Consider the following 19002-nt stretch of genomic DNA (forward strand, 5'->3'; position numbering starts at 1 on the left):
AATGAAAAAGTAGGTAGTAATTGAAGAAAAAAGAAGTGAAAGAAAGAAATCGGAATGGTATCTTTTGCGATTTCTTTGGGAACAATGAAAATACAAATATAAATGAATGGCATTAGATCTTTCTGATCAAAATAGTGCTGTTGATCAGAACAATAAAGCGAACGCAGCAAAGACAACTGCAAAGATGCCATAATTGGAAACATCATCATAGTTTCCAACAGCAGCTCCCTGGTAAGTCTGGATATATGGAAGAGTGCCGACGGATGTAGTCGAAGAAGTGAGTGACGTAGACATTGCATTCGTGGAGGTACTAACAGGAGCAGAAGAAGTGAGTGTAGAAGTAGCATCTGTTGAACATTCTGAAATTGTGGTAGTGAAAACACTAGTTTGACCATCGGTGACGGTAGTGATGGTTTCAATGATGGTAGAGGTTTCATCAGAGGATATTGATATCTTTGACTCTTCAGGAGAAGACGAACTAGAAGCTGGAATATCAGTAGAAGGTTCAGTAGTGCACTCAGTAATGATTTCGATGGTAACGTTGTTGGTAGTAAGAGTGTAGGTATCGTAGGCAGGCTTAATGACTTCAGTCTCAGCATCAGTACTGACCTCAGTGATAGAGTCAGAGGTTGGAGTTGAAATGCGACCTCCAGTGGTATAAGCAGCATAATCCGAAGTCATACTGGCCATTTCAGCATCCGTAGAGTACTCGGAATATCCAGCAAGGGTATCTAAAGCTGAAGCAGTTGAAGAGTATTGAACGGCTGGATCCGAAGATGCAGCAGATGAATCAGAAGTGAATGAAAAGGAGGGATCTGTGCTAGAGGATAAGGAAAGAATGCTTGAATCCGAACTGGTTGCTGGTATAGATTCAGTGGAGTTGGTGTAGAAAGAGGGTATTTGAGAAGCCAAAGAATAAGACAAGGACGAAGAATCGTAAATGCCAGTAATGACTGGAGCAACGGAAACAGTTTCACTCGAAATCGTGGAAGCCTCGACTGTAGTATTCGAGAAATGATTTGAAAGGATAGATGACGAAGACGAGTTACCACTAACGGTGACAGTAAGGAAAGAGAAAGTACTTGAGGGCTGGGTAGACGATTCAATGGAGAAAGTAGGCTCAACAGAGAGGGATAGTCCAGAAGATGTCGAAGCATATTCAGAAGAAGAGTAATAGCTAGAAGTTTGGGTACTCAACTCTGCAGTTTCAGATGTTGTAATACTTGAAGATGTGGATAGAATAGCCGACGAACTGTTTTGATCTATGCTTGAGACAGAACTTGCGGTTGAGATGGAGCTTGCGACAGAACTTGCAACAGAACTTGCAACAGAACTTTCAGTTGAAAGAGAACTTTCGGTTGAGACAGAACTTGCGACAGAACTTGCAACAGAACTTGCCGCAGAACTTGCGGTTGAAAGAGAACTTTCGGTTGAGACAGAGCTTGCGGTTGAGACAGAACTTGCGGTTGAGATAGAACTTGCGGTTGAAACAGAACTTGTGCTTGCGGTCTCCTCAGAACAAATAACTTGATTCAAGAGATCGGCCATAGAATCAATAAATGACGTTCCATCTATGACATTGTTTGATCCATAGTATGCATTCCAAACCATAATACCACCAAAGTTGGCAGAGTTTGGAAGAACATCATCTTGAAGAACCTCCTCAACGACAGTTGGAGTAACATAACCACCAGAAGGAGCAGCAGCAGAAGAGCCTGGTAAACCAACCATCAACTTAATGTCTGGATTGTAACTTTCCGTGGTTGCCCAGTTTGCCCACCAGTCCCAATTAAAGTCCGTACCTGAAAGAGAGCACTCATTGTTGTAAAATTGAATGAATGCGTAATCAACGTAACCATTGTCCAACAAGTCTCCCACATGAGCATCATTCTCAGGACATTGAGGAGCAGCAGAAATATAGTACTGTTTACTCGAATCCTCAGCAAATAACACTTTCAATTCATTAGCAGTAGCAGCTAATCCCACACCGGTGCCTCCCTCAACATCAAAGTCAAAACCATCTAAAACTGCATCTCCAAATGGCCTGACAATGCTGGTATCATTTTGTGGTCCAAAATATTTCCAAAGGGCCTCGGCAAATTCAACACCTTCCTCATCACTGGCAAGAACAGTACTTCCAGTAGAACCCCCAATGGATAACATCACCTTCTTTCCCTTGTTCTGGCAGTATTTGATGCCAGACACAACATCCGTACTTCCCGAGGTACCATCACAAGCATAACTCCACACTCCACTGCTTGTATCTGGATAACATTCAGCCGGCCAAAGATTAATTGCCAATGGATCAAGATATTCCGTTAGAAAACTCAAAATAACGATGTCAATTGAATCATCATCACAAGTGTCCGATAAAGTAGCGGTGTCCTCAGATTGACCCCAGTAAACGGCAACTTCGCCGGAGAGACAGCTTGCAGACGCGGTACCGACAGCAATAGCTGCCATGGCTGTTTTGCAAAATTTCATGATTTATAATTATTATGTATGTATGCTTTGAATTGATTAGTAAAATAGTTTCAACCGTTACTAGGAGATTGCTTTGCTTATATAGTGGCATATTAGTACTCGTACTTTATACCTGCAGCATGGCTAGGCAGTACAAATAGTTCTCTTTTTGTTCCGCATGTAAGTATCAGCCCCCCCTTTAAATCGATTGAACATCTCCTTCTAACGCGATTCTTCATTTGTCGTTTCTTTTTACCTAGGGATTTGGGCAATTATTTCTTGACATTGTTAGTTTTTCTTCGTCTAGGTTGGTTAGTTTTACGAGTTTACATCGTTCACTCAACTTCTCTCAGAGAGGCTACATTATACTTACGAAGATATACATTCGTACAGCATTAACCATTCTTGTATACCCATAACCATGCAATTATGAAAGCTCCAAAATATTTTTTTTTGATCCGAGGGTCCTGTCGTTTGATGACGCATGTCATTAGTCCAAATTAGGAAATAATATTTTCCCGCCCTGATCAAGCTTTTTTAGATGTGGGCCAAATCAAGCCTCAGAATGATCTCAAAAAGGCTTCAGCAGCTAAGATTAGCGAGCCACGCAAATTAATGGAAAGGAAAGCAGCCATTTTTGGCGTTCAATAGGCCGCAAGCGTCGAAACCAAAACGCGCATCAGCTTTTGATTCTGATTTTGATGCATGGCCAGGCTACAACCTGGTCGTATTAAGGAAACCTACAGCTTCCGTTCTATTTTTGAAACGCATTTTCCTTCTTCTGGTCTATATATCTACATGCATAATTGATTCATAGGGAGATACTATAAACCTGGCACCTTATTTTACTTTGACGCATGAAGCATGTAAAAATAAACGCGGCTTCTAATCTCCTTAGTACTTTCGTCTTTGTCGTCTTTGAATAGTGGCAAGTAATGCTTCATCTCAACCAATTCGGGAACAAATGCAAAATCTTGCTCCTCAGCCTTGTTAAAGAAATCCATATCCTCTTTGAATAGCCATGGTCTATGAGGGGAGAAAGTGACTAATACTTTCCCCGTTATAGGCGTCAACATTTGCTTGCACGATTTAAGCAACTTATAATGCTCAGTGTGGTTAAAAATGACATCGCTGAGAATGATTGTATCAAAAGTTACGGCATGCGTACTATCCAACTGAGCCATAATCTCTTTGGGATCATTGCCCCAAATAAATCCGACAGTTTTACAATTTGCATTGACATGATTTTGATCAATATTCTTTTGAATGTTGGATATTAGATCTGCGTCGGGGTAGTCAGTGGCCACCACCATTGAAGCACCCGATTTGGCACATATAAGTGAAGGTAAAGCGCCTCCAGCACCATATTCTAAAACATTTTTAGTTTTAACAAGGTCCTCCGTATGATTCTCCAAATATCCTGCTAAGTACTTGCATGCATTCGTTAAAATATGACCATACAACGGTGAGGAGCCGAGTAAATTTACGTATACGGGTTCTCCACTGCCTGATAGATGATAAGTGATCTCCTTGCCTTTTGGCGTAGGCACCACATAGCTTTCTGGCTCGGCGAACATCTGAATCGGCACTAACTCATCATCATCGGACATTTTCTATGTCCAAATTCAAACGTAGAAGGATGATCACCGCTTCAGTGAGGTACCTCCAACCATTAAAAGTCCGTTGAAAATTTTCGGTCGAGTGAGGCTGAGAAAGGTCATATGCCCAACAGTCACATGATTTTACTAGTAAAACCTTTCTGAAGATGAAGTAAGGACCTCTTTACTATTCGAAAAGAGGAATAGATGTAGCTACTGTTCTTTTAGTCCTTGGTCCCTTGAACGAGACCTTAGAGACAAGGATGGCCTAATTACCATCAATGATTTACAGCGATCTCAATTCTCGATCCTCACTTGTTTCTTTTTTCTTACTTATTTATGGATCCTCCATGTGAACCAAAAAGGAAAGTATGCGAGCCATCCAAAATTTTGGGTCAGAGTTAAGATTTTCCAAGCGCGTTAGGGCGGGCTAAAATGATCTGCAACCAAGCCACCTTCTCTGTATCGATTTAATAAATCTAAAATAAGTAGTGGACCATTGAAAGGAAAGGGGGGCGAGGGAAGGAAAAATTGTAGGCGGGGAAGAAAAAGGCGGACGTGGGTACCTATGCGAGAACGCTTTAGCACTGATTCCAAATAGAGAAATGGAAAATCCCGAAAGGAACAATGATGTGCTACGAATGGAAAAATGTAAAGGATGAAAACCAGAGGTAACAGAACCAGTGTTTCAGGTTTTAAAGACAAGAAATGTCGGTTGTCGCATTTCCCTCATTTTTACAAAAGGTTGATGGCTATCCGTTACCACAAAACACCTCAAATCACGATTACTTGAAGAGCATCATTTAAGAAATGATTAAGCTTATCGAAATTGCTTTTTTCTCCACAATTTTCTTGGCTAATTATCCCGATTGAGAAGGTGTCAGTACGACCTTTTTGAAGATCATAATGGTGGGACTGTGTACTAGTTCCAAAAAAGCAATAAACTGATAGAGAAGTCGAGATTTATCACTCTAATTCAGCAGGGTGATTCGTAGCACACAGTCTAGAGGAAATAGCCCCACGGACTGCCATGTCAAGCGAATCAAGAAAGTAAAGAAATGTAGAAAGACTATGTAAGTTTAGATTGGCATAAAGCAATGAATTTTTGCACGCTTTGCTACACTCGTATAGATACATAAGCAATGAAATATGAAAGATGAAAGCTCAACACCCAATTCAAGAAAGGAAAGAAAAGCTCAGCTCTCTGCTTCTTGTCTAATCGCAAAGGTTGTTTATATTAGCTATGACATAACTCAAAATTACATGATAATCAATGGAGCAGCGTTTCTATCGCCGGATTCCTTGTGGCTCATGAACTCGATAGTCTCATTATCAGACAATTTAAGAACCTTCTTAAATCTCTCTCCAATTGGTTTCAAAGCGGCACGATTGCAAGTCTTTGTCCACAAACCAATTCTGAAACCATTCTTTCTCACGTTCAAAACAACACCATTGACTTCATTTTGTTCATCGGGCTCGATTGTCTCTCCGATGACACTCAAAAGAGACCTGGTCCAAAGGTCATGGATATCTGCCTTTTTAGATCTGATTTGACACGACCACTTACCACCTTCAGCATTTGTTTTGTCTTCCCACTCTGGCTTAATATCATCTCTAAAAAGATGGTAATCTGACTTCATTGGAAGATCGGCAGCCTTTGGAACGGCGTGATAGACACCCCAAAACTCTTCAACTGTATTGAAAGAAACTATAGGCTTCAACAAGTCTGCCCAGCTCTCACTGTTATCAACAGCTGGTTTTGTATACCACAAGGTCCATTTGGAGTTAAGTGGATGCTTGACTGTAAACTCTTCCTTGTTTTCTAACACGGTAACTTCTTTCTTCTCCTCGGATTCCCCTGGCTTTGTAGTTTCTTTAGTCTCTTCTTCAGCCCCTGTTTCTGGGGCACCTTCCGATTCTGGAATTTCTTCAGCCTTCGTTGCGTCCTCAGAATCCTCGGCCTTTTCCGATAATGATAACTCTTGCGTTTTCTTGTTAAGTTCTTCCTCAGACATGCTATAGGTACTATTTCCGTATGTTTCACGAGCGCTAATGATTGTCAGACTGAACAAAGAGAGTTCAATCTCCTTCTTTTAGAGATCGCTGAGAAAATTTTTTCTTTGCTAGGCTTTTGGCCATAATTGGTTTGGACACGACTATCAAAAGATAGAACTTATAGAGGAAGATTATATGAGAGAGACCACTAACTCTCAATCAACCCAAACTTCAAGTCATCTTGCCAGATGAACATAATTACAGATCGTGGCTTGGCCCAGAATACTCAGAAACTTCATGGAGTTAATCCTGTACTACTAATAGAGAAGATCCTTCGAGAGCGCATTCTTGATTCTCTCTATTGGCAGAAAGACTGTGTTCCTTTGAATATTCTCACTCTTCTAGATGAGACTGTTTTACACGTCCATCTTTTAGGCACATATTCAAATACAGGTAGAACAAGACCAACGAGATTCATTTGCATCACATTAAAACTCCTTCAGTTGCAACCACGTGATGATATCGTTGATTACCTAACTGTACAAGCAGACTTCAAGTACCTCACTGCATTGTCTGCCCTATATATAAGACTTACTAGACCAAGTGTACAGATATATGAAAAACTAGAACCTTTATTAAACGATCGACGCAAAATCAACTATTACTACGATAACGAAGCCCGCGTGATGCATATGGATGAATATATAGATGGACTATTGACGCAAAATAAGTTTTGTGACTTGATACTACCTCGTCTAATTAGTCGAGATCAACTAGAGGATCAGGAATTATTAGAGCCCCGACAAAGTCTCATGCAGAGTGTCTTCGACGAAGAAGTACAACGTGAAGAAGAGAAGACCGTTTAGTAATGTATTAATGTATTAATTTCTTATAATGTACAGAAAGTGCTCAGAAAGCTCTCCTTCTGGGAACTCTTTCCTTAGTAACGACACGGGGAGGAAGTGTGGAAGGGGTTCTTCTAGGTCGAACCATTGACTCGGAAAGAACTTTATCGACGTTTAACTCATCCGGAAGAATAACCAACCGCACCTGATTACCTCTGATATTGACGTATTCTAGCTGCGTCGGATTTCTATCTCTAACCGTCATTTTGACATTTTTGAGGTTCATGTTCATAGTAGGAGTAACTGAGATAATGTCTCCGATGATCACAGTACCATTTTTAAGCTCCACCTGCACCGTTTCGTTGGGGAGATTCATTAAGAATCGGACAAGTTTCATAATGGTCCAACAGATTATAGGGCTGATTAGATGAGAAGAAGGTTGGTAGGGTGAAGAAACGAGACTTTAATCTACCGGGAAAATTTGAACCGCTGCCGCCGAATAGGCCTGCCGTAGGTTCCACGCGGTTCTGGCCACAAAGCATGCGACCAGCTGCGCGGCATGAGCAAGCTGCTCAGACTTCGCTGGCTTCGCTCGCTATGCTACAATTGGAAAAAATTCAAAATCACCCTTCTTACCTGATGTTATCTTTTTCTTCTTTACCAGCAACAATGGTCAACTTACTCATCATTCCAAGGTCAACGAACCTCAAAAAGATCAATTGTGATACTGAACCGAATACCCGAGTTCAGGCAATCATTAATGCTTATGCAAAGGTCAATAATATCGAACCCAATCGGGTCAAACTTTGCTTCACCTTTGATGGTGATGATACGACAACTAAGAAGCCTAGTCGCAAGACTTTGAAGAATTATGAAACTCTAGAAGAAAATGGCTTAGATTTTTCCAAATCTTCAACTCTTTCGGTGGGTGCTAAAGATGTCGGTCGTCAAATTGGCTGGAGAACCGTTTACTTTATCGAGTACCTCGGTCCTGTCATCATTCAATCGCTTATTTACTTCGGCTATTATGACGCAACCTACAATACAATCACCCAGAAGGCTGCATACATTCTTACACTACTTCATTATCTGAAAAGAGAGTACGAGACCTTGTTTGTGCATTTGTTTTCTTCCGATACAATGCCTCTCACCTACTTGTTCCGTAACTGTGGCCATTATTGGGTGTTCAACGGATTGCTCACGGCCTTCTGCGTGTACTCCTCTCAAAGCTCCTTCTATTCGGGGTACCAAAAGTGGCTATATCACGTAGAGGACCGCCCATTGAAGCAGGTGGAAATATTCGCCGGTTGCTGGCTTGTTTGCGAAATTTGCAACCTCTACTGCCATTATATGTTGAGAATGTTACGTTCCGACGGATCCAGAGAACATAAGATTCCTCACGGATTCATGTTCGAGTATGTATCCTTCCCTAATTACTTCTTTGAGTCCTGCGGTTGGCTCGTCTTTGCCATCATGGTCAATAATTGGTCCGCCTACTTGTTTTTCGTTATTGGTACCGGTACTATGATGATGTGGGCAAAACAGAAGCATTCCAGGTATCAGGAAGAGTTTGGCGATAACTATCCAAAGGAGAGAAAAGCCATGATCCCCTTCATCATCTGAGCTAGTTTCTATACGATTATTTACTTGTGTATTCAAAATCTAATCAACTCATATAAGCTCATTTTCAAATCGTTTTCAGCGCATTCTCGTTCAATCAATCTGATCTATCTTTATTTTCTTATTTCTCTCTTCGGTTCATATTTGAATAATTTTCTCCCTCTTCATAGAGTCATTTGATATCCCACCTAAAGTTGATCAATTTTCCCTTCTCTTAATTTTCTGCATTCTCTAGAACCACCCACCACTTTGCTTTGATGTCTTCTCAGCCTCCTTTTGATCCGTTGCTTCCAGCAGATCCTAAGGATAGGACTGCCAAAAATCCGCGTTCTATCAGCCAACCGGCATCTCAACTCGCTATTTCCTCTCAACCTGCTCCATCTACTGCTGCTCCTACTGCTTTATCATCTTATGGATCCTCGCAACTGCCAGTCCCCCAATTGCATCATCAGAACTCTCAGAATTCCCAGCTGCATCCTCCCCGTCTTCAGAAATCTAGCAGATCTATAAGATCCACACCACTTCCTCCAAATCACATCCTAGTCAAACAGCATTCCACCCATCCTCCTTCCTATCATAGACAATTTGTTCTTCTCAGAGATCGAGATAAGTCCGCCAACAGCCATAGTCCTCTGCTTGGTTGCACTTCTCCCAATGTTAGTGCATCAGGTGGAACTGCTACTCCGGGTGCTAGTACTGCCGCTTCGCTAGGTCCTGCTATGGATTCTTCTATGGGACATGGAACATTCATCTCTACAGGCTCTCTTCCAAGCTCTCCTCTACTCAATGCCACTGTTAAAACCAACAAGTCCAAGCATCCTAAACGCGAATCATCTCGTTTCATCTTTAGCGTCGACGATAACGAAGACGAGATCGAAGAAGACCTGAGCCGTGATTATATAGAAGGATATGGCGAGGCTCTTCGTCAAAGACGGAGACCTCAAAGAACATTGTCTGCGCAGCAGCCCGGTGATATTTTGCCTCATTCCAGTATAGCCGATCTAAAGGCTCGCCCCAAAGAGGTCACAGCTACTGCACCGGGTTCTACTACCACGGGTGGCGATGATAATTTAACCGTTCTAAACAACTCTGATGACACTACTCTTCGTAAAATGCCTTCTAGGTACTCCGTTTACGATCAGTCCTCCGAAATAGATCGCCCTTCGGAGCAGGCTGATGATTTTTTGACCCCTGCGGGACGCGTGTCTACAGTTCCACTGGATATGGAACTGGAGGATGAAGATTACCTAGACAATGAATCAATAAGCTCCAACGAAAGTTTCACCTTAAGAGAACGCCAGGATGCAATTAACGAGACACATCCTTTTGGTATCCGTATTTGGAAACCTGCAGTCTATAAAAAGCATCGTTCTGTCGAAGAGGCGGCTGAACATGACATTCACTCCACTCCTAAAACAGCCGGAACTGTTGGTAAAAGTGTCAAACTCTTCAACTTTTTGTGGACCATCACATTTGGCCTTTTACTATTTCTCATTTGCATAGTGTTGAGCTCTATCATTGCCATTTGCTCTACATTCACTTCTCATTCCACGGATGAATCTTTTGAATATGCAAAATTGTATTTTAGATTGGGCCTTTACTTTTTCTATCCTTTCGGAAAGATTGTTTTTTTGAACTCGGAGAAGAACTATCTGGAAGAAGATGCTCATATTGGAACGTCCCTGGCTGAGTTCAGACGCTGGCGTGCACAAAATGAGGGAAGACTTTTCTTTTCCGCTCCTAATGCCATGATGGGTCATGCCTCAGAAAGCACCCCTCTAAGTACAACATCCAGTAACTCATACTTCTTAAATGATGGAAACGAAAATCCGAACCATAATGACGATGATGATGATGACGACGACACTACTTTCAAGAAAAGACTTTTTGGAAGAGGACAATGGAATATCGGAAGGGTTGTGTTCTTTATCCTGTTCTACTTGGTAATCATTCCAGTTACTTCTTTCATTGCAATTATTCAATGGCTGGGTGTCTTTACCATTCCAATGGCCAAAGTTTTGATTATTCTTGGTAACCACATTCGTCGCCATCCATTAGCTCTCTCTTTTGAGCCGGAAAAGGAGTATTACGAAAAAAGATTAAATGCCAACCCCAAGAACGAGTCGATTTTAATCTGTACCTACAGATCCTTTGGGTTACATTACTACAAGTACACAGTTGATGGAACAAACATTTTTTTCATCAATATGAACTTCCTAGTAGCCTTCACCATTCTTGACTTTTACTTTGTTAAGAAGAGTTTAGGAATATCAACCTGGATCACCGATCCTTCGTTGATTTTTGTTCTTTGCTTAACTTCCATTATTCCGTTGGCTTACTTCATAGGACAAGCAGTGGCATCCATTTCTGCTCAGACTTCCATGGGCGTTGGCGCTGTTATCAACGCATTCTTTTCAACAATTGTAGAAGTTTTCTTATATGGTGTGGCCCTAGATCAATCCAAGGGTAAGTTGGTAGAGGGCTCTATCATCGGCTCGATATTGGGTGCTGTGCTTCTTCTTCCTGGTATGTCTATGTGCAGCGGTGCCATCAACCGAAAGACGCAGAGATATAATCCTGCATCCGCCGGTGTTTCATCCACTATGCTTCTATATGCTACATTGGTCATGCTTTCTCCTACCATATTATACCAGATATTTGGCAGATACGAGGAAAGATGCGAAAGTTGTGCGGTGGAACCCAATGCTGGTGAAACTTGCAAGCGTTGCCATTTGGTTCAGTCATCTGTTGTTATAGACAAACTATTTCTAGACTATTTAAGACCCTTCTCCATGATTTGTGCCATCTGTCTCTTCACTGCGTACTGCATTGGATTATTGTTTACTTTGAAGACGCACGCCGCACTGATTTGGAGCACCCCGGTGACAGGCGACAAGGAGAAACATACCGGTACCACAAATACTCCAGATAATTCTAGTGTCACCTCAATGAACTTATCCAAAAGACCATCAAAACTGCAGATTTCTATGGAGCAGTCTGCCTTATCAAGAAATCTAACTAGAAATGCGACCTCTGTTCAACAGCAGGTGCAACCAAAGTTGGCACTACAGCTACCCCAAGAAGCAGAAGGTAATCACGATGCTCCCAATTGGTCTAGAACCAAATCCACTACCATTTTGCTTTTAGCTACCTTAACTTATGCTATTATTGCCGAGATGCTAGTTGATGTGGTGGATGATGTGTTAAAGAAATTCCCTATTAATGCCAAGCTCTTGGGTTTAACAGTCTTTGCACTAGTGCCAAATACCACCGAATTCATTAACGCTATCCTGTTTGCCATGCACGGAAATGTGGCACTTTCCATGGAAATTGGTTCTGCATATGCATTACAAGTGTGCTTACTACAGATTCCTATCATCGTAGTGTACTCTTGTTGGTCAGGTGTCAAAGCAGGGATATTCGACATCACCAAGATATTTACACTGATTTTCCCTCGTTGGGACTTTGTGGCATGCCTTATGTCCGTCTACATGTTCACATATATTTATGCTGAAGGTAAATCCAACTACTTCAAAGGATCTATTTTGATTTTACTTTACATTTCGATCATTTTTGGATTCTATGTTGCAATTACGATCGATTCGAAGTATGAGGAAGATATTCTAGATGTGGTACAAGACGTTAGATGGAGATGACAAACTAAATTGTGTAATACAATCTAATAAAACCTAATTATTGCTATAGATCTCTTCCATAGCCTTTTCGAGGACCTTCAAGCCGTCGATTATCACGTTATCATCGATATTCAAGGCAGGAACGATTCTGATAACATTACCACCTGCTGTTATAACCAACAATCCGAGCTGTCTGGCTCTCTCCACAACTGGGGATGGATTTTCATTACATTCAACACCTAAAATCAATCCTTCTCCCCTGACTTCCTTTATATGCTGGGGAAACTTCTCTTTCAATTCGTTCAACTTGACCTTAAACAACTCGGACTTCTTTTCAACATTATCTAGAAACTCTTTGTCAGCAATCTGACTCAACACATAACAACCAATTCTGGCTCCTAATGGATTCCCTCCAAAAGTGGTACCATGGTCACCAACTTTCAAGACGGATTCAATATCTTCTGTGATCATCGTAGCTCCAATAGGATAACCGTTACCCAAGGCCTTAGCCATGGTCAAAATATCTGGATGTCCCTCATTTGGAAGTCTGGAATGAGCCCATAATTTACCAGATCTTCCCAATCCACACTGAATTTCATCGTATATTAAAAGGGCCTTATGCTTCTGGCACAACTTCTTCAAAGCAACCAAAAACTCGGTGCTCTGAGGATGCACACCTCCTTCTCCTTGAATAGGCTCGATAATGACACCACAAGTTTTGTCACTAATCAAACTTTCAACCGATGATATATCTCCAGGCGTAGCGACAGACACACCGGGAACCAATGGAGCAAATGGCTTCTGGTATTTAGGGTTAGGAGTTACTGCCAAAGAGCCGAAAGTTCTACCGTGGAAAGAGTTTTCAAACGTAATGAACTCAGTTTTATCAGAAGAGATTGAAGTACCGTACTTTCTCGCAAACTTCAATGCAGCTTCATTGGCTTCAGTACCCGAGTTGCAAAGAAACACCTTGGATGCATTGTACATACCTCCAAATTGCTTGGTTTTTTCAACCAGTAATTTACTGAGTTCAAGAGTCCATAGATTATGGTACAAATTGGAGCTATGAACCAACGTTTTGGCCTGATCAAACATAATCTTTGCAACTTCAGGGTTGGAATGACCCAAAGCGGTAACGGCAATTCCTGCAAAGAAATCTATGTACTTCTTACCTTCAAGGTCCCATAGATAAGGGCCTTTACCCTTTTCCAGAACAATTGTAGGTCTGCTATACGTCGTCACGGCATATTTGCCGTTACTATCTATAAACGATTTTGAGCCCAATGCAGCATTGAGGACAGCTTTCGATGTAGAGAGCAGACGTTTTTGAGCCAACAGGCTGAATGGCCTGAAGACGAATCTTAACATGATGAAAGATGGATAGCAAAGATTGAACAGATATCGGGTAAAGAGAATGCCAGGGAAAAAATCTTTTCAAAGAAGCCTACCCGGGTATATATATACTCTTCGTGAGTCAGAGTAAAAAGGAAAAAAATTTTCAAGACGATAGAAATGGATCCAAGACAATACCCGCGCTTACTACAAAATTACCTAAACGGGCAGCTATGATTTTTTTTTCTTCTCTTTAGTTAATGTGCATAAATTATGAATTTATGCGGACAATTGATGAAAAAAATTTTAAGAGCCAAGAAAAGAACAAGGGGAACAAAATAAGAAGGACGCAGGACAGGGACAATCTAGTCTTTATCTACGCCTAACTTATATTATGTCCACGAGGTTCTTTAATTTAAACGCACAGCAGGCATTTAAGAAACTTCCCATGAAGCTTCAGAATTTCTTCACGCGGTATCCACCTTCACCGATCAGAAGCTACGCCAATAAGCCAACATTAACCAATGCACCAGATGCCAATCCGTTTCTCAGCAACATTCATCCCGTAACAAAGACATTCCATGATCCTATATATTCACTGAGAAGACAATCGGAATTGTACAAGCTTGCATACAAATTCGGAATTGTAGATCTAATGCCCTCATTGGCCAATGGAAAGAAACTGTTTGCCGAGAAATACGAATCGAAGCCCGTTCTTAGAGGTGTGTTGAGACCGAAGGGACATAAATGGGAAAGAACTTATGATGACAGAATGAAACGTCTTGAGGAAGGTATGGCCAAGGCCGATGATGTGCTTATACAGTACAGAGGATCCAAGTACAAAAAGAGATTGGAAAAGAGAAAGGAGGACAAGAGAACGTGGTTCTAGGCAAACACTTGTCGTTTGTATATACATCTCAATGAAATCATAAATATTCTTAGACTATACTATAAACAGGGTGTGTCGGCACAAGGGTATCTTCACTTTCTCAACTCTTTCAAGAGATCCTCCTCTGTGACACCTTCATTAGAGCCGGACGTTTCTTCAGTTGCGTCTTCTTCTCCTTCATCTTCCTCTAGCCCTTTATTTTCCTGCCTGGCCAGACCCCCAGAAGAGGAGTTTGATCTCTTGGCTTCCATAACTCTTGTCTGTTCAACAGCATCTTCCTTCCATTTACTTAGCACTTCCATCTCTTTATCGAAACCGTATTCAACCATGGATTTTCCGTACACTGCGCCAAACATCTCTCCTTGCTCCTCTGCAACGTTTATTTCCGTCTCATCTTCGATCTTTAATCTATAATACTCATACTTGGACTGCTCAAAAGCATTCAATAGCAACTGATCCTCATTTTTCATCAAGTAAATCGTCCTTTGAACAACGGATTCTCCGTCCAACTTCTTGGTGTACTGTCTCATAGTGGACCAATCAAGTTTCTCCAAATCAATAGAATTCTCGTTCTCGATTAAGCTCTTTGGATCCGCCAATTCCCAAGGATGCTGCTTGTAGAAAAGATCCCTCAAGTCATCCTCAATAAAGTGTAACTTCTGCGGTTTAAGGAAGTTAGCAGCCATATGCTTAGGCCTTAATCGTGTCTTGTAAAATAGATCTCCTTTATTATGGCTCATGATTTTTTTCAAGGTACTAACTTCCTCCTCTTTAATCTTTCTCAACACAAGAGGTCTAATGGTTTTGGTGTGGTTTTTAACAGGTGGATGGTACGCTAGAACTCTATACCACGCCGGTTGCTTGGTGACCAATCCCGATTCTAGATACTCAGATGTCCTTTGTAACACTTCTCCAGCATTTTTAACAGCATTCATCTTTTCGCAAGATCAATGCTACTGTTCATATCAAGAGAAGTATATTTATCATCGGCTGGAATATATTCCAACTATGTGAAATTTTTTTTAGTAACATCCGTACACCTTAAACTCAGGTAAAGAAAATGGATATGTGATTAGATACCTACTCCTCAACTTGATTCTGCCTGTACATACATCTACTGCAAACGGAACGACAATACAATTGACAAACATGCATCCATTGTGTTATACTAAAAGTGGCCTGTTCTGAGATATTTGTTCTGGTCACTCTCGACCGAACCTCTCTAACAGATGACTCACAATTTCTTTGAAAACCACGACGCTGCACAATATTAACATCCGAAGTACCCAACATCCCTAGTCTCCCTTAACAATTACCGGGCATGACTAGATCCCTAACTAAGTTCGGCATTTCTGGTCATCTTACATTGTTACTCCACCTTATTTTCACTTCCTGGCAATGATTCACCATGATTCACCTGCATTGAAAAATTTCGCGCACAATATTTTGTCACCCCTCAAATGGGTACGATTTAGGATTCTTGTTTGGCACCGAGACCACTATATAAGGGCATCATTTTTTCATTTCCTACCAACATTCTTGCATACTGGAATCCAAAATCTCAGTCACTTTGTTTCCTATTTATGTGGGACAAAGATTCTACAGCCCCTTCTGCTACGTCTGGGAAGCTCTCTTCTGATGACCCAGAATCAAAATTGGCTGTCACTACATCCTGTAATTCAGTGCCACAGATTCTTCCTACAGATAAGGAACTAGACAAAGTTTACCGTCATTTGGATTATAGGATAATTCCCGCATTATGGTGCCTTTACTTCCTTACTTCCTTTGGCTCTTCTGCTTACGGTAACACTCTTACCATGAACTATGAGACAAATCATTCGTTGGCAGCGTCTTTGGACTTAAAAGGACACGATCTTTCCACCGCAAGTGCTTTATACTATGTGGCTTATATTATTTTTGATCTTCCTATGAACTTGATCATGACTCAACTTTCGCCTCAAGTTTGGCTTTGCCGTATTGTGGTTACTGTCGGTGTTTGCTATCTGTGTTACTCTGCTCTTCATAATGCTTCTGGTCTTATTGCCATTAGATTCATGTCAGGCTTTGCCGGGTCTGGTACGTGGCCTGGAATGACTTACTATATATCTCTTTGGTACCCTGAGCAGAGAACCGCAAGAAGAATTGGTTACTACTTCACTGCTGCTCAGCTTAGTGCTGCTGCTGCAGGCCTAGTTTCTGCGGGTTTCCAGAAAATGGATATGGTACACGGATACTTTGGCTGGAAGTGGTTGTATATTGTTTACGGTACCATTCTCATAGTAGATGGTATTTCACTTATATGGTGGCTTCCTGACAGACCTCAGTACTTGGCGGTCAATTCCAAATGGAATAGACATATCTTGCCTAAAAGATTCCAAAAGTATTTTACCCCAAAACAGCCATTATCACACGAAGAACGACAAATGCACGCTGTGGACATGAAACAAAGATATAAAAGAGTGTCTTGGGGCGTGAAAGATTTGGTTAGAGTGTTGATGGATGTCCGTACTTGGGCCCTCATCATTATGTATTTTGGAGTGGTTGGTGTTGGCTACGGCTTGGCTGTTTTTGCGACAACTTTAATCAAAGTTAATAACCCAAATCTATCTGGCATATCCATCTCTTTATTATATGCTCCCATTTGGTTGTTTGACTTTGCTTCGATCTTGATTGTCACTCCATTTGCTGATAGATACAAGCAGAAGAGATACGTTTTCTTCTGTGGTGCAGCTGTTATCATTATAGTGGGACTTTTAGTGACTACATATGCGAAAAGTTCTTGGAGTAGATGGGGAGGATTACTTATTGCTGGATTTGGCTTAGGACCGACCGTTCCTATTTGTATGACGTTAGCTTCAGAGATCATGACCAAAATCTACGGCGATGTTGGATGTGCAGCAGCTGCTGCTATTGTGTCGGGCCTCGGTAATTTGGGTTCGGTGACATCTACATACGCCTTATACAGTGGATGGCCTTCTGATGAAAAGAATCTCTACAGAAATTCAAACATGATTTTAGTGTTGATGTGTGGTGTCAGTATCATTGCATGCCTTGCTCTTACTTTGATGAGAAGTCACATGAGCGAAGAGCCAATTGAGGTGCAACAGAAGAAAAAACAAGAACAAGAACAACAAGAATAGCAATAATAATAGAAAAAGAACATCATTATTTAGATATAATTATGTAAAGTAACCAAAGACTGAAAACTATAAGCCGGTCACTGCATCACTAAAACACTTTCTCCATCTTTAGCAGAACTTTTCAAGGCCGCATCAATTACAGCCAAATGGTGATAAACTACTTCAGGAGTTGCAACAATAGTGGACTTATCCCCAGTAGTCAAAGCCTTACCTAAAGCAGTGAACTCAGAAAGAGGAGTTCTGTCTTCACCTTCAATATCTATCTCCTTTGTGTATGATTCAGAGTGAGAAGTGCTTCCACCAACCCTCAAAGTGAGATGCTCTAGGTGACCAGGGCCAAAATCAAAGGAAACACTACCATTGTCACCCATAACTTCAAACATTCCTCTTTTTTCAGCATTGCCAAATGCTGAACCATAGGTAAAAGTTCCAATGAGACCGCTATCCATCTCCAACAACGAGTAGAGAATGTCATCATCTCCACTGAGCTGTCTCACCTGCTTAGTATGAGCGTTAACCTTTTTAACCTTGCCTAAAACCCCAGTAAGAAGAGCCAATTGATGGACACCACCATCAGACAAATAGCCTCCGATATGCTCTGGATGCAATCTCCATGATGTATTAAGATACTTACCGTCAAAATGGAACTGACCAGTCGATTGATAGGTAAAAGAATATATCTTTCCAATCTTAGAAATGGCTTCCTTCATGGCCGGTACAGCCTTGAGATAAGACCAGTTCTCTCCGATGGCGATAATCAAATTAGGATTTTCCTTTGTTAACCTGACGATCTCCTTCGCCTGTTTCATATTGGCGGCCACAGGTTTCTCAAAGCATAAGCTCTTCTTATGCTTGACAGCCAATCTAACAGCAGCCAAATTGTACTGAACAGGAAGTAAAGCATCTACAATGTCAACTTCCGGATCCTCGAAGGCTTCCTCCATAGAATTATAAATCTTCGAAATACCCGCCACCTTGGCAAACTTCTCTGCCTTGGCCCTGGTTCTATTGAAACATGAATAGGGGGTAAAATACTCAGATTTTAGTAGAGCAGGAAGATGCGCATCGGTGGCAAAGATACCTGTTCCAACAATTGCGACTTTAAAAGGCATTTTTCAGTTAATTCAAGTTCTCAAACAGTTTTTGATAAGAAACAAACTAAGTAGTTCAGGTTTAATAGTTTCTCCGCCACTCGCCAGTCTCATATATATCTTCGGGAAACCCCGAAACACTCGCCACATCTCTTACTAATCAAAAAAAAAGAAGGATGATGAACAGCTTGTGGCGAGTGCAGATGAAACTGTTGTTTTCGGAATTATCCGACATTCTTCATGCTTACGAATTCCCTCTTCAAGAAGCTTCCATTTTAGGTTTAATTAATATTCGAACCGACACCCCCTGAATTTCGCGCTGCAGCTATTTTTATCACCATTTTGTCTGAGGTCTTGGCTGCACTCTTATTTTCTTTCTATAAAACGTATTCAT

At 41.2% G+C, this 19002-nt stretch overlaps 12 protein-coding genes across 12 annotated transcripts; 5 read left to right on the forward strand and 7 right to left on the reverse strand.

The window, feature by feature from the left end:
* Nucleotides 1–144: 144 nt before the first annotated feature.
* FOA43_002700 (uncharacterized protein) lies at nucleotides 145–2484 on the reverse strand (the record flags this gene model as incomplete). The annotated part of the gene is made up of 1 exon (XM_038922984.1): nucleotides 145–2484. One exon carries the CDS (start codon nucleotides 2482–2484, stop codon nucleotides 145–147), a length of 2340 nt encoding a protein of 779 aa, XP_038778912.1.
* Nucleotides 2485–3308: 824 nt separating this feature from the next.
* On the reverse strand, nucleotides 3309–4073 carry FOA43_002701 (uncharacterized protein; the record flags this gene model as incomplete). The annotated part of the gene is made up of 1 exon (XM_038922985.1): nucleotides 3309–4073. The coding sequence occupies one exon, from the start codon at nucleotides 4071–4073 to the stop codon at nucleotides 3309–3311; it is 765 nt and encodes a 254-aa protein (XP_038778913.1).
* A 1247-nt stretch (nucleotides 4074–5320) lies between these two features.
* On the reverse strand, nucleotides 5321–6076 carry FOA43_002702 (uncharacterized protein; the record flags this gene model as incomplete). Its single annotated transcript, XM_038922986.1, has 1 exon — nucleotides 5321–6076. The coding sequence occupies one exon, from the start codon at nucleotides 6074–6076 to the stop codon at nucleotides 5321–5323; it is 756 nt and encodes a 251-aa protein (XP_038778914.1).
* A 228-nt stretch (nucleotides 6077–6304) lies between these two features.
* FOA43_002703 (uncharacterized protein) lies at nucleotides 6305–6922 on the forward strand (the record flags this gene model as incomplete). Its single annotated transcript, XM_038922987.1, has 1 exon — nucleotides 6305–6922. The coding sequence occupies one exon, from the start codon at nucleotides 6305–6307 to the stop codon at nucleotides 6920–6922; it is 618 nt and encodes a 205-aa protein (XP_038778915.1).
* Nucleotides 6923–6965: 43 nt separating this feature from the next.
* On the reverse strand, nucleotides 6966–7298 carry FOA43_002704 (uncharacterized protein; the record flags this gene model as incomplete). The annotated part of the gene is made up of 1 exon (XM_038922988.1): nucleotides 6966–7298. The coding sequence occupies one exon, from the start codon at nucleotides 7296–7298 to the stop codon at nucleotides 6966–6968; it is 333 nt and encodes a 110-aa protein (XP_038778916.1).
* A 272-nt stretch (nucleotides 7299–7570) lies between these two features.
* FOA43_002705 (uncharacterized protein) lies at nucleotides 7571–8524 on the forward strand (the record flags this gene model as incomplete). Its single annotated transcript, XM_038922989.1, has 1 exon — nucleotides 7571–8524. One exon carries the CDS (start codon nucleotides 7571–7573, stop codon nucleotides 8522–8524), a length of 954 nt encoding a protein of 317 aa, XP_038778917.1.
* Nucleotides 8525–8778: 254 nt separating this feature from the next.
* Nucleotides 8779–12177, forward strand: FOA43_002706 (uncharacterized protein; the record flags this gene model as incomplete). Its single annotated transcript, XM_038922990.1, has 1 exon — nucleotides 8779–12177. One exon carries the CDS (start codon nucleotides 8779–8781, stop codon nucleotides 12175–12177), a length of 3399 nt encoding a protein of 1132 aa, XP_038778918.1.
* Nucleotides 12178–12210: 33 nt separating this feature from the next.
* On the reverse strand, nucleotides 12211–13524 carry ARG8 (acetylornithine aminotransferase; the record flags this gene model as incomplete). The annotated part of the gene is made up of 1 exon (XM_038922991.1): nucleotides 12211–13524. One exon carries the CDS (start codon nucleotides 13522–13524, stop codon nucleotides 12211–12213), a length of 1314 nt encoding a protein of 437 aa, XP_038778919.1.
* A 358-nt stretch (nucleotides 13525–13882) lies between these two features.
* FOA43_002708 (uncharacterized protein) lies at nucleotides 13883–14377 on the forward strand (the record flags this gene model as incomplete). Its single annotated transcript, XM_038922992.1, has 1 exon — nucleotides 13883–14377. The coding sequence occupies one exon, from the start codon at nucleotides 13883–13885 to the stop codon at nucleotides 14375–14377; it is 495 nt and encodes a 164-aa protein (XP_038778920.1).
* Nucleotides 14378–14469: 92 nt separating this feature from the next.
* On the reverse strand, nucleotides 14470–15312 carry FOA43_002709 (uncharacterized protein; the record flags this gene model as incomplete). The annotated part of the gene is made up of 1 exon (XM_038922993.1): nucleotides 14470–15312. The coding sequence occupies one exon, from the start codon at nucleotides 15310–15312 to the stop codon at nucleotides 14470–14472; it is 843 nt and encodes a 280-aa protein (XP_038778921.1).
* Nucleotides 15313–15960: 648 nt separating this feature from the next.
* On the forward strand, nucleotides 15961–17517 carry FOA43_002710 (uncharacterized protein; the record flags this gene model as incomplete). The annotated part of the gene is made up of 1 exon (XM_038922994.1): nucleotides 15961–17517. One exon carries the CDS (start codon nucleotides 15961–15963, stop codon nucleotides 17515–17517), a length of 1557 nt encoding a protein of 518 aa, XP_038778922.1.
* A 77-nt stretch (nucleotides 17518–17594) lies between these two features.
* On the reverse strand, nucleotides 17595–18629 carry FOA43_002711 (uncharacterized protein; the record flags this gene model as incomplete). Its single annotated transcript, XM_038922995.1, has 1 exon — nucleotides 17595–18629. The coding sequence occupies one exon, from the start codon at nucleotides 18627–18629 to the stop codon at nucleotides 17595–17597; it is 1035 nt and encodes a 344-aa protein (XP_038778923.1).
* Nucleotides 18630–19002: the final 373 nt, after the last annotated feature.

The sequence above is a fragment of the Brettanomyces nanus genome, chromosome 3, assembly GCF_011074865.1.
Source record: "Brettanomyces nanus chromosome 3, complete sequence".
Lineage (NCBI taxonomy): Eukaryota > Fungi > Ascomycota > Pichiomycetes > Pichiales > Pichiaceae > Brettanomyces > Brettanomyces nanus.